At 51.1% G+C, this 20549-nt stretch overlaps 2 protein-coding genes across 3 annotated transcripts in view; one reads left to right on the top strand and one right to left on the bottom strand.

Moving 5' to 3' along the window:
• Krt7 (keratin 7) overlaps positions 1-18903 on the bottom strand; it is a 70942-nt gene extending 52039 nt beyond the window's left edge. The window contains exons 1-9 of one of the 2 annotated variants that reach the window (XM_031356445.1): positions 18501-18871; positions 17011-17222; positions 15063-15123; positions 12830-12925; positions 11604-11768; positions 10662-10787; positions 7603-7823; positions 4156-4190; positions 3462-3774 (exon numbers count right to left, since the gene is read on the bottom strand). In XM_031356445.1, coding sequence (XP_031212305.1) covers positions 3623-3774; positions 4156-4190; positions 7603-7823; positions 10662-10787; positions 11604-11768; positions 12830-12925; positions 15063-15123; positions 17011-17222; positions 18501-18806 — 1374 coding nt within the window. In that variant the 5' untranslated portion in view covers positions 18807-18871 and the 3' untranslated portion in view covers positions 3462-3622. Of the gene's footprint in view, positions 1-3461; positions 3775-4155; positions 4191-7602; positions 7824-10661; positions 10788-11603; positions 11769-12829; positions 12926-15062; positions 15124-17010; positions 17223-18500 lie in introns of those variants that run through there. The other variant, XM_031356453.1, reaches the window with a different exon arrangement.
• Positions 1-20549, top strand: part of LOC116080140 (keratin, type II cytoskeletal 80) — a 92245-nt gene that overhangs the window by 8050 nt on the left and 63646 nt on the right. The gene's annotated exons all lie outside the window — the stretch shown is intronic.

Raw genomic sequence — 20549 nt, 5'->3', positions numbered from 1 at the left:
GTCTGTGGCCACTTTCTGTCTGTGGGTGCCTCACCTTCTGGGTTGACCCCATCTATGTTTCAATAAATGCTGTTTCGACGCAAGGGCATGTGATATTTTGTGTCAGTATCTCACCCCTGTGTTTGCACCAGCCAGCTAATCTTAGGTCAGCCCCAAGGGGCTTATCCAGTCATCCTCCCGTGACTCCCCCTTTTCCTGTTCATTCCCACAGCCTGATCCACTCATCTTCCCCTCTCCCTGCCAGCCTGGAGCATAACTCTAGTTCCCTTTATAGCCCATCCCCCACAAAAAATAAACCATCTTGTTGTCCTAATCAGGGTTACTGTGACCTTGATGAAACACCTTGACTGATGAGGAAAGGTTTAATTTGTCTTGTGCTTCCATATCACTGTTCATCACTGAAGGATGCCACTACAAGCACTCTTCACAGGGTACCAGTTGATGCAGAGGCCATGGATGGGTGCTGCTTACTGGCTTGCTTCCCATGGCTTGCTCAGCCTACTTTCTTATAGAACCCAGGACCACGATGGGCTGGGCCCTCCCCAATCTATCACTAATTAAGAAAATGCCCACTGGGCAGTGGTGTTGCACACCTTTAATCCCAGCACTTGGGAGGCAGAGGCAGGCAGATTTCTGAGTTTGAGGCCAGCCTGTTCTACAGAGTGAGTTCCAGGACAGCCAGGGCTACACGGAGAAACCCTGTCTCAAAAAAAAAAAAAGCAAAACAAAAAACAAAAACAAAAAAACAAAAAAATACCCTACAGCCTGAACCTACAGCCTGAACCTACAGCCTGAACCTACAGCCTGAACCTAACCTACAACCTGAACCTACAGCCTGAACCTAACCTACAGCCTGAACCTACAGCCTGAACCTAACCTACAGCCTGAACCTACAGCCTGAACCTAACCTACAGCCTGAACCTACAGCCTGAACCTAACCTACAGCCTAAACCTAACCTACAGCCTGAACCTACAGCCTGAACCTACAGCCTGAACCCTAACCTACAGCCTGAACCTACAGCCTGAACCTAACCTACAGCCTGAACCTACAGCCTGAACCTAACCTACAGCCTGAACCTACAGCCTGAACCTAACCTACAGCCTGAACCTAACCTACAACCTGAACCTACAGCAGGCATTTTGTTACTTGAGGCTCCCTCCTCTTCAATGACTCTAGCTTGTGTCACATTGATGTAAAACTGCCTAGCACAACTAACTAGCCCCTTGTCATCTTGGCATTCAAACATGTCACTGTTAAAGCCACAAGCTTTCCTTTCTTTCTCCCACCTCCCTGTCACACATTAATCTAAACATCACAGTATAAAACATTTTACAAACTTAAAGCATCCCACCATCCTACAAATTCAAGTAGCTTTAAAACTTCTCTTTTAAAAACCCAAAGTCTTCTTTGAAATTGAAATTCTATCAACTGTGGGCTTCTATAAAATAAAAATTAAGTTAAATACTTTCTTATTTCAAGAGAGAAGAACCAGGGAACAGTCATAATCAATTCAATGCAAAACCAAACTTCAACCGTGTACATAACTCAATGCCCAAGGACTGGGATACATACGCCCATGAGCTAGGGGCTCCTCCAAAGAGCCTGGGTCAATTCTCTGGCTCTACCATAGCACACACAGCTTGGATTCTAAGCACCACCTGGCTCTATTCCGTTTCTGCTGCTGTCTTGGTGGTCGTCCTATGGTATAGGCAAAACGCTGTGCTCTCTTGCTACAGCTGAGCTGCACTTCCACCAATAGCCTCTCCCCGGCTCTCTTGAGAGACCCCAGCCCTGTCACACAGTACCAAGCCTCAGGTTGTTCTCCGTGATCCAATAATGTACCACCTGGGTGACTCTTAACCTTAACTTTAAGCTAGAAAAGCCATTGAGTGTTGAGAGCTTAATGGGCTATTCTGTAGGAGCTTGGAAGGTAAGAATGTTGAGAGCAGTATAAACAAGGGAGGGTGTGTCTAAATGGCCAGTTTCCTCACTGTTCTGGGCAAAGGGGCAGTTCTGAGTCAGGATGCCATGGGGACTTGGGCCTTTTGGCTTCTGTTGAACTAATTGGCTCCAGGATTGTGAACCCTACCCACCTCATCCAATCTTAGCTGGGATGATGGACCACATCCCAGCTTCCCAGGGGCCAGCTTCAGCTACATGGGCTCCCTCTGCTTCCTGTGTTTGAGCTTTTCCCTTCTAACAAAGCTCCTGCTCTGTTAACCATGCCTCTCCCCACTCCCCCACCCCCGCTCGGCCTTGTGCCCAGGTTTCCTGTTTTAGGACCATGAGCTAGGGAGGGAGGAGGATTGTCTCTGGGTACCTACCCACTCTGCACAGCATAATCCTCAAGGCACGGGGGATGAGCTGGGAGCCCCCAAACTCACAGAACCACAAAGGCTCTGAGGGTTGGACTGTACCCACCCCTCCACCCCCCAGGAAAAGGACCTAAGACTCCTATACCCTCGATGAGTTAGGACCTCACCACTAGGAACTGCTAAGACACCAGTGATCCACTTCCTACATGCTCTGCCCCACACCACACCCAAGTTCAATACTCCTTCCTGTGGGGTTAAATACATAGACTCCTCAGACATCAACAGGTCCCTGGTGATGTCCCCATCCTCTGTTCCCTGTGCCCACCCACACCTGCCTAGCCAATGAAGCTCACTCACAGAGGATTTTTATTAAAAACACTTTAGGCTGCTTCCACCCCTACCCTGCAGGCCTCATACTCAGAGACCTCCAGTTAGCTCCCCAGAGTCCCTCAGACACACTCTGCCCTGGCATAAAACCCTTACTACACAGACATGCAAACCGCTGCATCAGAGACCAGACATTTGGAAGCCCCAGCACAGAGGTTCCCTCCTCCCTTTCTAGGGGTCTAGACACAGCCATTGCTCCATCCAAGGATCCAGGTACAAACCCTCCCGCTGCACAGACACACACACACACACACACACACACACACACACACACACAGAACCTAGGCTCTGGAACCTCTCTTATAACCAGATCTCCCTCCATGACCATCATCCCCAGAGAATCTCAGATGCAGAGAACCTCTTGTAAGTATCAGAACACAAAATCACAGGCCCCAGGAGTGGCTGACTGTGGGTGTCTTGGGGAGTTTGCTGGGCCACCAAAGTCCAGGGCCTAGGAAATCTGAGTGTGTGTGATCTCACTTCAAGACCACAGGCAGGCAACAGAGGGTATGGGGGTGCAAGTAGGCCCTCCCTGAGAGGGAAAAGGTCTTCAATACCCATCTGTTACCACAACCTCCTGTACCCAGTGGCCATGTTAAGTGATCTCAGGAGAGGCACTGGAGCCAGCCCCAGCCTGGACAGGGGCCAAAGTGGCACCATGGATGAGGGTCCAGCACCTTAAAGCCATACCCATGCCAGTCTGAACCCCAGTCCTGAGTACACTACACCCTCCGCTCCCTGTGAGCACCACTCCTAGCTAGCCGATGCAGCTCTCTCAGAGAGGCCCTTTATTAAAGCCAATAGCAGTTTCAGACCATCTTCCAGGCTCAGGGCAGGGACATGAGGCAGGAGGGGTCTTTTCTATGTGTAGACAAAAGGGTATGGGGTCTCTCCAAGCCCACAGCTTGGTTGTATGTGCTCAGTTGTGGGTGCCCCTGTGGGTGGTAGATGTGGTCTTGATGGAATAGGCCCTGAGGGCTCCAGGTCCCCCACTAAAGCTCAGAGCGTTGCTTCCCATGGTTCCCCCGAAGATAAGCTTGCTGCCATTGCCCGCAGTGGAATTCACGACAGCTGGAAGAGGAGAGGATCTGTTAGTACACACTCCCCTACCCAGGGAACCCACCCTTTCCCATACCCACCTTCCCATCACAGCTGCTCCTTTCCTCGATCTGCCTCCCCTCGCTAACAGCCAGCACCCAGCAGCCCAAAAGAGACTTCCAATAGTGACAGGGGCCCCTCCACCTGAGCTCATCAAAGCCTTCTCTCACCCGGCTTCCCACTACCCCACCCCTGCTGTCTTGCTCTGGACCACCAAGCTGGGTGGAATCTACATAACTGTGTATGGAGTTGGGGGACGGGGCTCCCAGCCACATAAGCCAGGCCTTTGGGCCAGTCTACCCTGCTAGAGACCCAGCTAAGTCTACACAGTTCAGGGTGTGGCCAAGAACTTACAGATGTTCACAGGTCCCACTCCATCTCCAGACAACCTGTGGAGCAGAGGACAGATCTGTGAAAGCGGCTCTTACCTCAGTGCTAGCACGGCTGGCCACCAGCTTCCAGCCCCCAAGCAGAATATTCATCCTTCATTCCTTGTTCCCAGCTTGCCTTTAGCCTTGTTTGAAAATACCTGAGAAACCCCTCTCCCAGCCAACTACATGACATGTACCAAAGTCCTTTCATGTCTGGCCTCTTCATTGGTCCTACCTCCAGAACTAAGGTGGCCAGTCTATTTGTGAAGATTGATACACTGCACTCAATTTCCCTACAAGCCCTGAGCACCTAGGGCTTGGGAAACAGTTGTCATGCTTATTGTTTGTGAGCGGCTCTGCCCTACCTCACCAGCTCTCAAAATGGGCTGTTGCCTGCAGACTCCTGTGTCCAGCCCCTAGCATGAGGCCTGGAATTAACAATTACTTAATAGGTGCTGAGATAATTAATGAATTGTTGACTAACTTCAGCCCCAGCCAGGACTGCGAGGGTGGGGGCAGGTGGGGTGGCTTTCAGAAGCCCGTGGGCCTGAAACAGGTATTGCAGTGGAAATTAAAAATCTGTCTGAGACAGCTGGGTGTGTTGGTTTGGTGACTCAGAGTCCCATTGTCACCAAGCTCTTGGCCTTGGGGTTCAGTTTGCTTGGTTTGGGTAAGAGACACCTTATGTTGATGGCAGGGGGGCTGTGAGGACTGATTGGCCTCAGCAGCTCAAACTGAGGAGGGAAGAAGAGACAGGTTTTCTGGACTCTTCCAGGATGCTGGATCAAACGGTAGAAATTGCTGGAAGTTGGAGCAGTCAAGGTCAGGACACCGTCAAGCAGCGATTCCATGCCAGAATGTCCAGTGTACTGTCTAAAGGGCTCAGCGGGAACAGACCTAATGTCCAAGCTAGAGTGACTGATTTGATTTTTCTTTTCTAACTCTACGTGTTGATATTGTGACTATATTTCAATATTGTATCTCAAAGAATACAAACTTGTAACAATGGGGAAAGCTTCAGAGCCACACAGTCCCTGATGTGCCCAGGAATAACTGAGGGGTTGAGGGATTTAAAACAGGAAAAATCAAGAATGGGGCCCTGTATGAGTAAAAAGAAGGTTCAGAGAGGTGTCTCAGATGCAGCTGCCTAGGTGGCAGTCAGCTTGCCTGCCAGGGGTCTCTGAGGTTTAGTTCCTCTTCCCACAAGAAGCTAGGGAGGTAAATAAAAGTACTTATAAATAGTGTAATTAATTATACTGACTAGGGTACACAAACCCTGTTCCACATCTGACCTGCACTCTTAACCATGTTCCCCCCTCCTCCTACCACCTAGGTTTTCTGCCCCAACACACTCCTACCTTCCTATCTATTCTATCCATCCTCACCTACACACATACAGCTCAAGAATAATGCTCAGGGAAGGAAAAATTCCCCTATTAAACTTAGTATTTAAAAAAAACAAAAAAAGAAAGTTCCCAGGGCCAAGGAGACAGCTCTGCAGGTAAGAGAGCAAGCCTGACAACCTAAGTTCAATCACATGGTAGAGGGAGAGAATCTACTCCCAAAAGTTGTTTTCTGACCTTCACACACACACACTAAATTTTTTTTAATTAGGATTTTTTAACTACAAGCAAATAAATACTTAATAATAATAATAATAATAATAATAATAATAATAATAATAATAATAATAATAATAATAAATGTTGAAGTGCATGTTCCTGGTCTATAAACACTCTCCCTTTGCAGGTGTTTATCTCCACAGTGTATATACTTCCTCCCTGAGGGCAGAAACATGGCTTACATATTATCTGACTCTATGCTGGGTTCTAACAAGTGAAGACTAACAAGTCTACTCCCATTCCTTTGCCTCTCCAAATTCTAACCATCCCCAGGGCACAGCCTCGTATGTCAGCAGAAGCAATCAACCACTGCAGGAGTAAGAACAAAACCAGCCTCAGACTGAAGTGTTCTGTCCTGCCAGAAGCCAGCCCAGCCCCTGCCATCCCCTGCTATCACTGCAAGTGACTGTGCAAACAGCTCTGGGGACAGAGGAAATCTTCCCAGCACCGAGTGCCACGTGGATAGCCCAGTTAGCCAGGAAAAGCAGCCTATCCCTGTGGGTGCCCTGTGGATGTCCATGTCCAGGAATCAGCAAGCCTCAACTGCATACTCCTCAGTCACTCGGTTAATTGAACCACAGCTTGTCTCTCTGTAGACCCTGGAGGCAAAGCTCCTGACCTGCCTTCCTGAATACATGCTGAAAACCAAATAAGAGAGCCCAGCTAGGAGCTGAGGAGACAGTTCAGTGAGTAAGAGCATTTGCTGAACAAGCACAAGGACCTGAATCTGAATCCTCAGAAATGAAAAGCCTGGTGTGGCCACCCACATCCTTGTAACCGCAGTGCTCTGAGGGAGCAGTTGGGAGATAGGAGGACCTTGGGGGCTGGCTAGCTGTGCCCTTGCCCAAACCTTGAGCAGGCTAAATAGACCTTAAGTGCTTGCGGGGCTGGGACCTTAACGACCCAGGTGGAGTGAATTTCCTGCAGGAGCAGACTGCCTGCTGAGCTTGCTTAGCAACTCAATCCAGCTGAAACAAAGGATGAGCCCGTGGGCTTCCCCTAGATAAATGCCGTGCTGACTATTAAACTTTGAGCCTTGATCAGAAACTTTTGTCTTGGCTTTCTCCATCTCTTACACCCTGTCCTCTTCATTTCCAGCCCCTCTTTCAGGTAAACCTGTTAATCCACGCTGCTAGACAGCTACAGCTAGCCACGAGCCAAGCTCCAGGTTCAGTAAGAGAACCTCTCTCAAAATAAGGCAGGCATGGGCAGGGCACTGACATCCTCCTCTGGCCTCCAAGCATCAGCTTGGATGTGGGAACCTGTGCACACACATGTGTGCATACACCAGACACATACACCAAACACACATTTACACATACATGTACCAAGAAATAAACTATTTTTTAAAAGCCCTGCGAATGGCCCCGTGTGGGAAGGGACTTAACACAGGACCTTTCCTTCTAGAACAGTGGTTCTTAACCTGTGGGTCATAAACTTTTGGGAGTCAAAGCACCCATGCCCAGGGGTCACATATGAGGTATCCTGCATATCAGATATTCACATTATGATTCATAACAGTAGCAAAATTACAGTTATAAAGTAGCAATGAAAGTAGTTTTATGGTTGGGGTCACCACGACATTAGAAACTGTGTTCAAAGGTCACGGCTTTAGGAAGATTGAGAACCACTGTTCTAGGAGAACATTTTCTACAGGGCTAAGAAGCAATCATAAGTTTTGGGCACCCTGTCCCTCTCACCCTATGCCCTGCAGAGGAGGGGCACCTAGGAGATGCCTGTAGATCTATCAATAACAGGGATAGACCTCACTGACCCCCAGGACTTCCTGCCTAGCTTGTATCTCTCACCGGCTCTCCTCGCCCTCCAGTAGCTTGCGGTAGGTGGCAATCTCAATATCCAGCGTCAGCTTGACATTCAGGAGTTCCTGGTACTCTCGAAGCTGCCGGGCCATGTCCTGCTTGGCCTTCTGCAGAACAGCCTCCAGCTCCCCCTGCTTGGCACGAGCATCCGTGAGTGCCAGCTCCCCTTGTTCCTCAGCCTCCGCAATGCTGGACTCTAACTTGGCACGCTGTGGGCAATAGTGAAGCCGTGAGATGAGAAGCCAACTGACCACTGCCTTCTCACCAACCCATCCTGCTGCAAGCACCTGCCCATCTTGCTGAGGATGGCTTTACTGTCCCTGCCCACTCCTCCAAATACCAGGGAATGCTGAAGGTTAGACCCCAGGATGCTTAGGGTCTGGTGCTGGCTCTGCCAGTTCTAGTGATGTAGCCTTGGGTGAATTAACCCCTTCAAGCCAAAGTCTCCTCTTTCTAAAATAGTAATGGTTACAGTATCTCTTTCATAGGGTTACAGTGAAGATAAGCTAAGACACACAAGTCAGGCTAGAGAGATGCCTCAATGGTTAAGAGGACCTGCTGCTCTTGCAGAGGACCCAGGTTCAATTCTCAGCACCCACATGGACATTTACAACTGTCCAAAAGGCCGGTCCCAGGACGCGTGTGCTAAACATATGTACTTGTAAGATAAATATGACCCTCATACACATGAAATAAAGCAGATAAATATGAGCCTAATTATAATTTTTAAAGTCCTTTTAAAAAAAAAAAAGACACAAAAAGTCTTAGCATGATACCTAGACCACAGTACATTCTCAATCAGTATTTCTATAGTTTACAAACCCTAGCGCCTGCCCACCCCTCAGCAGCACACAGAGGCCATGGGATCCTGGTTGGGTCACAGATGCCAGCAGATAACAAGAGCCAGATGCCATCTTTAAAACGGGGAGACATTGGAAGGAGGAAGTGATGTAATTACTTTTTTTTTTTTTTTTTTTTTTTTTTTTTTTTTTGGTTTTTTGAGACAGGGTTTCTCTGTGTATCCCTGGCTGTCCTGGAACTCACTCTGTAGACCAGGCTGGCCTCAAACTCAGAGATCCACCTGCCTCTGCCTCCCAAGTGCTGGGATTAAAGGCGTGAGCCACCACTGCCCAGCGGTGTAATTACATTTTAATTAAAACATATTAAAAAAAAAACAAGATAAAATAGGAAGCATGTGTGAATAGTCCAAATAAAAGGCTTGGATCTGAGACTGTATCCTGTAGGTTGGGGCAGGGTGACACAGCTCCCATGGGCTGGGGTCAGCCATGAGCATTGCGGCTGCCCCTGCTTTGGGTGCTTCTGGAGTTTGGGTCTTGATTGTGTCACAGAATCCCATGTGTTGAAGGTCGGGTCCCATCTGATGGTGTTTATGGGGGAAGGACCTTTAGAGGACAGCCCTGGTGGACAGAACTGCGGTCACTGGTGATGTGTCCATGAAGGGATGTGAGGAACCCTGATCCTTCTCTCTGTCCACACATACATACACGCCATGATGTGCTGCAGAGCCACCCACTCAATGTGATTATGCTTAGCAATCAAGCACTAACACCATGAACCAAAATAACTCTTTTTCTCCTCTAAGTTGGTTCTCAGGCATTTTTTCCACATGGGTAGATAGCTGGCTAACACAGCCACTAACAAGAGCGGTCTCACCCTCCCATCCCTACACCCCAGCCAAGAACTTCTCCACCCTCCTCAAAGACCCCTCTCCACCCTAGGGTCTTCTCTCAGCTGTAGTCTCTGTCTCTCCACTCCATGGGCACTGCTCAGTGGATTCCTCTCATAATAACGTCCCCTGGGCCAGGGCCAACCCACTGCTTCCAGAGACCCTTCCCGGCCCCTTGAGGCCCACAGTTGCAATAGCCGTCTGACTAAGTGCACATGAAAGCATATGGGTGTGGGGAAGATGACAAGGTTTAAGAAAGCACCCCCATTCTTCTGAACCTCCCGTCCTGGCCAAGAGTGTGGACTGTCTCAGTGTGGGGCTACTCATTGCGCTGCCTCTGAGCTGCCACCCTTGTCTATAAACAAGCCTATGGGGCTCAGGGACTTCTGGATAAATCATCCCTAGATCCCTACCGCAGTTCAGTGAAATAAGTCTGCTGCAGGCATCACCTGCTCACCCGCATCGCAGACACCTGCTCAGGCACACACACACACACACACACACACACACACACACACACACACACCCGCCGCAGACACCTGCTCAGGCTGAACTGTCCTAAGCATCTCCGCCAGGGCAAAGGGGAGCCCTTCCCTCACCAACATCCCCTCACCCCAGTTCCAACTTCCAACCAAGTTCCTGTGCTCTCAGCCTCTGCTCTGAGCCTTCCAGGTTCCAGAAGATGGTCCCAGTGAGCCAGACAGACAGATGGCTTCTGCTCTCAAGGAGTATGCAATTCCAGCCAAGTGAAAACTGCCAATACCTTAATAATGACCTCAAACCCTCCAGGTAGTGGGAGGTGCTTCAAAGAACTTCAGATGGGACGTTGGTGTGATGCTGGGTGTTTAAGGAAGACAAGCTCCACAAGAGGACTCTGGTCCTAAACCCCAGGGATGAGAAAGCAACCGGCCATAGGCAGGGCCAGGAGAATCATATTCCAACTGGACTGAAAGGCCTTGGAGCATGAATGTTTAGTAAAAGCAAGATTCAGGAAGCAGGCTAGCATAGCCTGAGCAAAGGGAGGAGGGGCCTTGTCCAGAGTGAAGACGGGGTGGGATATGTATGGATATTATGATTGGATGTGCTGTGAGCTAGGGGCAGAGTGCTCAGTCATAGTGGTTCATCTTTGGCAGGCAGCCCGAGGTCCCTTCCACAGGCTCCATGCCCAAGCATGACTCTTACCAGGTTCAGCCCTAAGCCAGGGTCTGGCCAACATCACTCCACCTGAAGGTCTCACTAAGGACCTGAGATGTGAGCTGCACCTACCTGCACCCAGGCCTCCCAGTCTCACTCTGACCCTGACCTCGCTAGCTGCCTCCTACTCGCAGTAGGATGGAATGAGGCAGCACCTCGTTCCCACCTGATTCTTCAAGGTGTCGATCTCTGCCTGCAGCCTCTGGATGGAGCGGTTCATCTCTGCAATCTCATTCCGGGTGTTGCGGAGGTCATCCCCGTGCTTCCCAGCCTGGGCCTGGAGTGTCTCAAACTGAAAGGCCGAGAATACTGTTATAGCAGGGTGAACCATCACTGCCAGCCACTGGGTCCTCTCCCCATGCACAGAAAGCCCTTCCTAGCCCTCATTCCCAAGAAAGGGTGTTGCTTCCCAGCCACCACTGCCACCCAACCCTACCCATATCCACACCCCACACCCCCAAAGATCACATTACAGGACAGTCTGACCCCTCCTAGTCAGAATCTGAGAACATGGGTCCAAGCCAGTGTTTTTACCGGTGCATGCTATGGGGATCCATGCCCTATGTTCCCTTCAAACTTCTGGCTTCCTCCAGTGTCTCTCCCATTACTTTAGCAGAGTGCTCTCGGCTATTCTGACTCTGTCTCCTGGGCCTGGAACACTGGACTTCAGGATCTAGTAGTCCCTTGTTCTTCCACAAACTAGCCATGTAGAGCTGGAAGCTCGCTCAGCCTCTCTGTGCCTGCTTCCTCGTGTTTAGAAAGATGGTTATAGTGTTGCACACATAAAAGAGCTGTTCTGTGGATTAAGTGTGTGGAGGTGACAGGCCATTTAACACTCCACCTAGTGTACCCTGCCTGGTCCTCACTATGAAACCAAATGTCATCCATCAATGTGTGCCTTGTTCCTCTTCCTGTGCCCCTTCAGTCTGAGCTCTCACCTAAGGCAGGGGCTAGCCTTGCCACCTTCTTCATTCTCAACTCAGAGTCTACCACGGCCTTAGCCACTGGTGTCCGCCAGGTCCTGAAGGCTGGAGACAAGGCGAGGAGAAAGGCAGCAGCCACCCAGTGCCTAGCAGAAGGAGGAAAGATGCTCCAGGCAGCCACACACCTTGGTCTGGTACCAGGCTTCAGCCTCTGCCCGGCTGTGGTTGGCCATCTCCTCATACTGGGCTTTGACGTCAGCAATGATGCTATCCAAGTCCAGGGAGCGGCTGTTGTCCATGGACAGCACCACAGATGTGTCTGAGATCTGCGACTGCAGCTCTGCTAACTCCTGCAGGGACCAGACAGGACATTGGGCTGCATGCCTGGGACATGATCTATCCCTGTTCCCAGACCACAGTGGAACCTACCCAACCTGGAGTGGGCAGTGAGGGGCACGAACCCAGCACATGTCACATAGTTCTGCCCACCCTGGTTGCTAGCTTCTCAATATCAGAGTCTGGTAGGAGATAAAGAGACAATGTTGTCCCCTCAGGATACAATCTAACATGACAGGAGCCAGTGAGGATACTGAAACCATTCTTATTCCACCATGTGAAGGCACATTCTGCAGCCTTGGAAACTGGAGTACAGCTGTGTTTACAGGCAGGCGAGCATATGTGTGGTATACCATCACCTGAAAGAGCACAGGACTCGAGCATGTGTATGGTATACCATCACCTGAAAGAGCACAGGACTGATTTTCTTAGAGTACATATTACAGCCAGTCCTGGTGGCTCACATCTCTAATCCCAGCCCTGAGGAGGTTCAGGCTAGAGGATCCTATGTTTGAGGCCAGTGTAGGCTATATGATGAGTTCAAGGTCAGTCTGGGTAAAACAATCAGATTCTATCTCAAAACATGTGTGGACACAAGTCTGAGTGTGTGCGCACATATAGGTGCACAGCAATCCAAAAAAGGTAAATACAGACATGGTTTATTAATTTGGTTTCAATTTTATGACTTGCTTTTCCTTATCATTTGCAATGAATATGAACTACTTTCATGATAAGAGACTTTGTCATATATATATATATATATATGTACATATATATATATATACATTGCCAGCTACATATACATAACACAAGCCAAAGATGGGAAGACCAATCCTGAGCTTGATTGCATGAACAGCCTAAAGACCCCCACTCCTGACACAAACATGCATGTAAACACCAGCTCTAGACCTAATGGAGGCTGGATGATCCCATAAAGGCTTCACCAGAAGCCAAAGAAGCATTTGGTACCCTGTCAGATGCCATCGTACCTCCTTCCAAAGGCTAGATGCCACATGGTATCCATGGTTGTCCCCTTCCTCAGGCTAGGAGATATGCCACCCACCCTGGAACTCACTGTCTCATGAAGGGTCTTGAGGAAGTTGATCTCATCCTGCAGACTATCTGCCTTGGCCTCCAACTCCACCTTGTTAGTGTAGGCGGCATCCACATCCTGGGGTGGAGACAAGACAGAGTGACACCAAGTCCTCAAGACAGAAAATGGTCAGTGGAGAAGATGGCAAGTTAGCCAGTCCTGTCTATTTCAGGACAAAATGCCCCTGCTTCCCCAGACACTTCCACCCTGGCTCTCCAGGTTGCTTGCTGGATGGGTGACATTTCCATGCATCCCCAGGACCAACACCTGCAGCCCAAAGAACCTGAGATCCAAACCAAACACGTGCCCAACTCCCAAAGGCTTCATGATATGGACACGATTCTGACTGTGTGACCTAGAACAAGTCACATCTGCACTGAAAGCCACGACTTCTGAGCACATGTAAGCACATGTGATGTGAGCACATTGGATGTGAGCACATGTGATGTGAACACATGTGAGCACATGTGATGTGAGCACATGTCATATGAACACATGTGATGTGAGCACACATGTCATGTGAGCATATGTCATGTAAACACATGTGAGCACATGTGATGTGAGTACATGTCATATGAACACATGTGAGCACATGTGATGTGAGCACATGTGATGTGAGTACATGTGATGTAAGCACACATGAGTACATGTCATGTGAGCACAGCGTCTATCATTCAGACCCCTTTCTGACCTACTAAGATGAGCAACTCCAGCTGGCCTGCTTTACTGATTCACTGGGTGAATCACCAAGGCAGGTGAGCCACAGGTAAAGCCCAGGTGGGAGCTAGGGTCTCTGTGTGTACATTTACATCACTGTGACCAAAATGCTTGACAGAAACAAGTAAAGGTGGAAAGACTTAAGCTCTAGATCTCAGAAGTCCCCAGCAAAGAGCAGAGCAGCTCATGCCATGACTGACTAGAAGAAGGAGGGAATTCTGTTCTCTCTCTCTCTCTCTCTCTCACTGTGTGTGTGTCTGTCTGTCTGTCTCTGTGTATCTGTCTTCTGTCTCTCTGTTTCTCTCCCTCCCTCCTTCCCTCTCCCTCTTTCTCTCTCTAGTGTTCTCTCTCTTCCTCTCTATCTCTCTTCCCCTCTGTGTGCGTGTCTGTCTCTATTGTCTCTGTCGCTTTCTCTCCCTCTCCCTCTCCCAATCTCTCTGTGTGTATCTGTCTGTCTGTCTCTGTCCCTTTCCCTATCCTTTCTGCCCAGAGCCCTAGCCCATCCATCAGATGTGCTATCCACATGCAAGGCAGTCCTCACTCGGTCAGCCCTCTCTGGAGACACTCAAAGGTATGCCTCACCAGTCTTACCAGTGATTAATAGTGATATAACTGAAAAGCGGGTCTTACTGTGTAGCCCTGGCTGGCCTGGCATGCACTATGTCGTCCATGCTGGCCTTGAGCTTGCAGCAGTCCTCTGCCTGTGCCTGCCAAGCACTGGAATTAAAGGTGTGTACTACCACATCCAACTCCTGGGTGGTTCTAAATTCAGTCAAGCTGACAATGAAGTAGGACTAGCCTCCGAACTCTCAGACCTACACTTCCTTGGAAGACTCATGAGTGAGTCTTCAAGGCCCCTCTCTGCCTGCAGCAGGGCCTGGAATCCAGAGCTGCTTGACAGGAGAGTTTGGACTCAGAATTCTAACCGGCAGGTGGCACAAATCCCCCAAAGATGCTCTGGCAGCTTTCCAAAAGCCACTGGCACATCTCCAGGGTCAAAGAGCTCATCCTACTTCAAGATAGTTCATTGTTCACTCTGGAAACATCTGAGGCCACCCAGGAGCCATAGGGTCTGCAGTCAAATGTGCTGACCCGCAGCAGACACTTCCTTTTGTGAGCCTCAGACCTCCCTATCAAACTTCCATCTTCTGGACTTAGTTCTAATCCTAAAGGTCTGGAAACAACTCTATTCAGTCACCAGAGATATGTATGCATACATACATATACAACACACACTCACACACATATACACATACATACACAAAAAGACACATACACACACTTGCAGAGGTATACACATACATACACACTCACACGAAGACACATACAAGCACACATGAACACAGCATGTGAACACAAGCTGTACTGCTCTAGTGTGGTTTTGAGACTTCCCCAAGCTTCTAATCTCTTGCCTCCACCACAGACCTAGCCCTGTGGTAAAAGCCTGGGTCCCATCTGATGGTGAGACAGCCCCCCCCCCAGCACCTCTGCTCCTCACCTTCTTCAGCAACACAAACTCATTCTCAGCAGCCGTGCGCCTGTTGATCTCCTCTTCATACCTGCAGCAGGGAAGGGGTGGTGCCACACAGCTTAGCCTCCAAACATACACACAACACTCACCTCAGTGACCTACCTCAGAGGCAGGGATCAGGGCTACAAAACATAATTTCTCTCACCTCCATGCAGATAGTCCCAAGGTTCTAAAGTCTCAGCATGAAGGGAAGGGGGTCAGGAAATGTATGTGAATTAAAAGCCAAAAGCTGCAGCTACTGATGGGGGGGAACAAGCATAGCCATGCTTAGGGGCTGTATATGGAACCTGTGCTAGTGTGCACTTCCTGTGGGATAACTCACACCCCGCTCCCAACAGCCTCACAATACAGTACTGTAAATGTCAGAGCTGAAAACACAGAGGCAGGTTACCTGCCCGGGTCACTACATTGCAAAGGGACAATCCCTGGCTTAACTCCCCACAGCTGACACCACTGCACAATCCTGACCACTAGGTAGGCCCACCCCTGAGGTGTGAAGAGGATGCTCAAAGGGAAGAAGCTTGTTGAATCAGGACAGACCATGAAGTCCTGGAGAGCTTGCATTTCTCCCCCAAATCCCTCCTCCTCTGCAGGAGCTAGCCCCAGGCTTTGGGAAGATATCTGCAAGCAGGGCAAAAGGAAAGAGTATGTGTTTGCCTGTTCCAGTGTGTATGTGGAGAATCAAAGGAAATTTTAAGAACAGGTGGGAAGGTGGGGATGAAGAACTGAGAGCTCAGGAGCACGCAGGAATTGCCTGCTGAGACTGGCAGGAGGTAGCCTGAACGGCTTTGGTAGAAAGCAGGGTGCCAGCCAGTAGCCATGCTCCCGACATTCACACATCCAGAGTGGTACTTCAGTCCCACAGAAGCTACATCTGCAAGGCTCTCTGAAGCTCCACCGTGGTGCTGGGCAGCTGGACTCCAAAGGCACCCTTCCCTGTGCCTGCTGCCCGGTCCTCATTCACCTTCTTCCTGAAGCTCACAGAAGCTGGCTGCTCTGAGGTGAGGGGAGCTGGGTGTGGGCTGACTGCCTGACAACAGGGGCTGGCTGGCTACCCAGAATCCTCTTGCCCTGCACCTGTCTGGTTCCACCTGCTATGAGATTGTCTGTTGACTTTGCCCAAGAGAAGCAGCTGGTGGGAGACACTCCCCAGAGGTCCTGTTTGTTCTCCTCCAGTCAGAGCTGGTATGCCTGGTCCCTCTTAGTCACTGAACCACACACAGAGCACACTAGCTGTCCCCAGTGCCCAAGGGCAAGGGTGCCAGGGTGGGGCCCAGCTTTGCTTTCTGTTCAGTGAAAAGAGTTACGGGGACATTCAAAGGTGCCCACAAATCCCAGGCTTCCTGTCTCTGGTGGTTTCATCCCTGGTCTGCCCTGAGCCCTGCTGTGTCATGCAAAACCATCAACCCCATCTGTTTCTTTCCTTCTCCTGTCAGCTCTTTGGCCCCTCCTGGGAATTAGGGACTCAACTTCAAGACCAAGTTTCCTGTGACCTGCTGTGTGATTTTTGACTAAGTCCCATAGACTGTCTGGTTCCCAATTCTTCATCTGCAATGAGGGGGGAAAAGCTGTTCTAGAATAATCTGTGAGGGCTCTAAGTTCTGAAGCATTCCTATCATAGGACACCTTCTACTCATGGTGCCTAGGGACTTAGTCAGGCACCAAAAAAGGAACCCGCACTGTCAAGGTGGACAAAGTTATTTCTGACTAAGCTGGGAGGAAAAATGACCAGAATGTCCCAGCGACAGCCCCTGGGGGCAAGAAGGAGAGGTGAGGCAGGGACTGTGTCAGCCAAGGCCATAGCTCAGACTGTTCCCATGCTGAGCAGCCATGCACTCTGGCCCCCGAACCAGGGACACGTGCAGAGTGCAGGGTGTGAGAGGCACCCTGTCCCAGCAAGAGGCACCGTAATTACTTATTCTTGAAATCTTCCACCACATCCTGCATGCTCCGCAGTTCCACCTCCAGGCGGCCCCCATCCAGCTGCAGTGCCTCCAGCTGCTGCCGCAGCCCAGCAATCTGGGCTTCGAAGATGCGGGGAAGCTGGCTGCTCTTGGATGACTTCTGTTCCTGCAGCAGCGCCCACTTGGTCTCCAGCATCTTGTTCTGCTGTTCCAGGAAGCGCACCTGGGGTGGGGGGAGTATGAAAGAGGAGGCGCCTGAGGGGCCAGACTGTACCGCCATAGATGTCGAAAAGTCCAGAACACTCTGCAGCAGAGCCCATGTGCCCACCAGTTAGTGTCCAGCACTCCCCACTCATCCCTAGGATCCTATTTCAAGTGTAAGCGGTGGAGTAGGTGAGCTTGGTTTGGTGATGTACAGGGTTTCTAGCCAATACTGCTTCAGTGATATTCTCTACCTCCCCTATAAATAGCCCCTGAGAGGGTATTAGGGGACTGACTGGACTGACCCCCTCCTTCTACACTGGAATTTTTCTTTCTTCCTCTGTATCTTCTCTCCTTTGTCTTTCCTCAGCCTGAAGGTGGGAGGCAAGAGAAGCAGCCTTGAAACCAACAGCCTGAGGAACCAGGAGCTGGATTAGAACTGTCCAGCCCAGCATCAAGGCAGGAAGCACGGCTAGAGCAGCCTGGGGGCGGGGACTTCTGGGGTAGAACAGTACAGGCGGGAGGACTGGAAGGGAGACACTGAAGCAGGGGATTGGGTCCTGGCCAGAGGGCCAGGCAGGACTGCAGGCCTCAGGTCTCCTGAGCATCCTTCTATGAGACCCAAATCTGCCTCTCATCCCTAGAAGCCCATGAATGGCCAGAATGGCCAGCCAGGGAGCATACCTTCCAAAGGGTCCCTCAACCGAGTCCCTGTCTTCCACAGAGCCATCTGCAAAGGCAGAGGTAAGTAACAACCTCACCCCCTACCAACAATGAAAGGTAGAGGAACAGCACTCCCCACTCCCAAGCGGGGTGGGAGCTGCAGGCAAGTGGGGCGGGAGCCGCCCTCCGCCAGGCCTTGATTCTCAGCATCTACCTCAGATACTTCATTCTCCCATCGGGAAAGGAAGAGTCATCCCCACCCCATCCCTGACTCCCCACAACCTCCTCCCAGGGAAAGAGACCCAGACAGCAAAGAACTAACGGCTGGCTTTGGCCTCCAGAGCTCCCAGCCTCACACCTGTAACAACGCAGCTCCAAAGCCCCAGAGATCTCAGTCAACTAAGGAAGCTGGGGAGAACGTGGGGGACAATCCTTGAGTCGTTGAGGAAAGGGAGATGCCCAAGGCCAGTTGTAGGAGGAAATGAGCTTAGAGACTAAAGGGAGGGTGTAAGGAGAGGTACTACAAAGAGCCCACGGAAGAACCAAGAGGAAAGAGACCCACACCAGCCTCCCAGAGCAGGGCGTGGCCGGAAAGAACCGCTAGGGTATGACTGGGGCTGGGTCACATCGGCCTCACCTTGTCGATGAAGGAGGCGAATTTGTTGTTGAGGGTCTTGATCTGCTCCCGCTCCTCCTGGCGCACCTGCTGTATGGTGGGGTCGATGTCCACACTGAGCGGCGCCAGCAAGCTCTGATTGATGGTGATCTCCCGGATGCCGGCGCCCACCGGGCCCCCATAAGCTGAGCGCACGGCCACACGAGGCCTGGATGAGCCCAGGCCATAGAGGCTCCTGCTGCCGAAGCCAGCTTGGCCCGAGCTCAGGCGCACCTGAGCCCCGCGGCCAGGGTAGGCAGTGGAGCGAGAGCTAAAGTGGATGGACATAGCGGCTAGACGCGGCTGGCAAGGACCTGCGCGAACTCCCTGACCTCAGGCGGTCTGCGACCTTTTATCGCTCCCTGCGGGGCGGAGGCTGAGCGCACACAGGTGGGGACAGGGCGGGGCTGGCCGCTGGCCACCTTCCTCTGCCGCCAGGGCCCTCCTGTCCGCCTGCCTTCTGCCCTCGCGCCGCCCCCAGCAGCCGCCCAAGGCTCCCCGTCCACCCAGGAAGTTTCTGCAGGAGGCCGAGACGCCATCGTGAGACAACCACACCTCAGGCAAGTTGCCCAAGATACCCACAGCCCAGAAATCTCTGGACCGCAGAGACCACCTTACAATTGGCAGGGGAAAGCTTCCTGAAGCAGGCCTGGGGAGTGAATACCTAGATTCCCGAGGCCAGCAGGAAAGCCAAGTGCTACAAGAGGAAGTGCCTGACAACCTACAGCTCCTGTTGAGAAAGTTGAAACCCCTCACCCACTGACCGGGAAGCCCTAGGCGGTCTAGGACTCTCTTTCCGGGCCCAACTGCTCCGGGCAGAAAGGCTCAGCTCAGTTCTTGAGTAACCTGGCCAGGAGATGATCCTTACTGGGATGCACCAGTTTTCAGGTTTCAGTAACTGCACCCTCCCCACCATCCAAGTTCAGAGGGCTTGCTTCACCCCCTCCTCAAACTAATGTATGGGTTCCTGGGATGCTTGTGTACCCTACTGTGCCCTAACACCCCTAGACACACCAGTGTGAGTATATATGAATGCAGTCTGTGAACTGAACACATTTGCATGCACATATGTGTGTCCGGTTTCCCATTCACATCCAGACGTTCCTCCCCACTCTGCCTCATTTTCCTGCTTACAGATCCACTAGGCTGTGCCTCAGAAGGAAATCAACTAAATCTGGCCTCTGTGGTAACCCGTGGTAGTGTGCTCAGGCTCCTCGGAATGCTCCCGGACTTCCGGTTTTCCCAGACTCACTTGACCAGCCTTTAGCCCACCTCTGGCTCCATGCAGTGAGCCCACTGGTCCTTTAGGAGCATCCAAGGTGGAGGAGGGTAGGGATGAAATGTTCTTCCTGCTTTGTCTTTTCAGGTAGAGACCCCTAAGCTCACAAGGAGGCTCCCTATCCCTCAAGCTGCTTCCTCAGTCCTTCATCCCCCTCTGCACCCTACTCTCCATCCTGCTACAGCCCCTGCCACCCATCCCCAACTTTGGAGGTTGTGTCCTGCCCACCCCAAGAGCTCCCTCTCCTTCTCCAGCTGGGCTGAGAAGAGTCCCAGCAGGGCAGAGCTAGTGGCTGAGTCACACCCCCCTCAGCCACACTTCCTTCAGGATGAGGGTCTAATGAAAGCTGGGAAGCACACAGACAAAACAGTACCTGGCACTTCAGCCTAGGCCTCAGCCCCCTATAACCACCACACACAGTCTTGAGAGACACTTCCTCATTCCTGAGCCTACCCCACATCTGCCCTGGGCCTCTTACCCCTCCCTGGAACATTCTTTAAAACTCCAGTGCTAGCTAGATTCCTCCTGCCCCCACATTCCCAGACCAACCCGAGAGGCTACTCAGTGCCAGGAGGAGGCAACACACACACACACACACACACACACAAATATCCTTTGAAGTGTTTCACAGAGGGCTGCCAGCCCCTGACACCACCCATCAAATTCCTGCCTCAAAGGAGTTCACAGTCTAGTGAGTGGTTAATCTGAACCCAGTCCCTCCCTCTCCCTCTCTCTCCCTCTCTCTCTCTCTC

This window comes from Mastomys coucha, unplaced genomic scaffold (assembly GCF_008632895.1).
Source record: "Mastomys coucha isolate ucsf_1 unplaced genomic scaffold, UCSF_Mcou_1 pScaffold11, whole genome shotgun sequence".
In the NCBI taxonomy this organism is placed as follows: Eukaryota; Metazoa; Chordata; class Mammalia; order Rodentia; family Muridae; genus Mastomys; species Mastomys coucha.
Note: the sequence above shows the minus strand (reverse complement) of the source record. Positions and strands in the feature narration are given on the sequence as shown.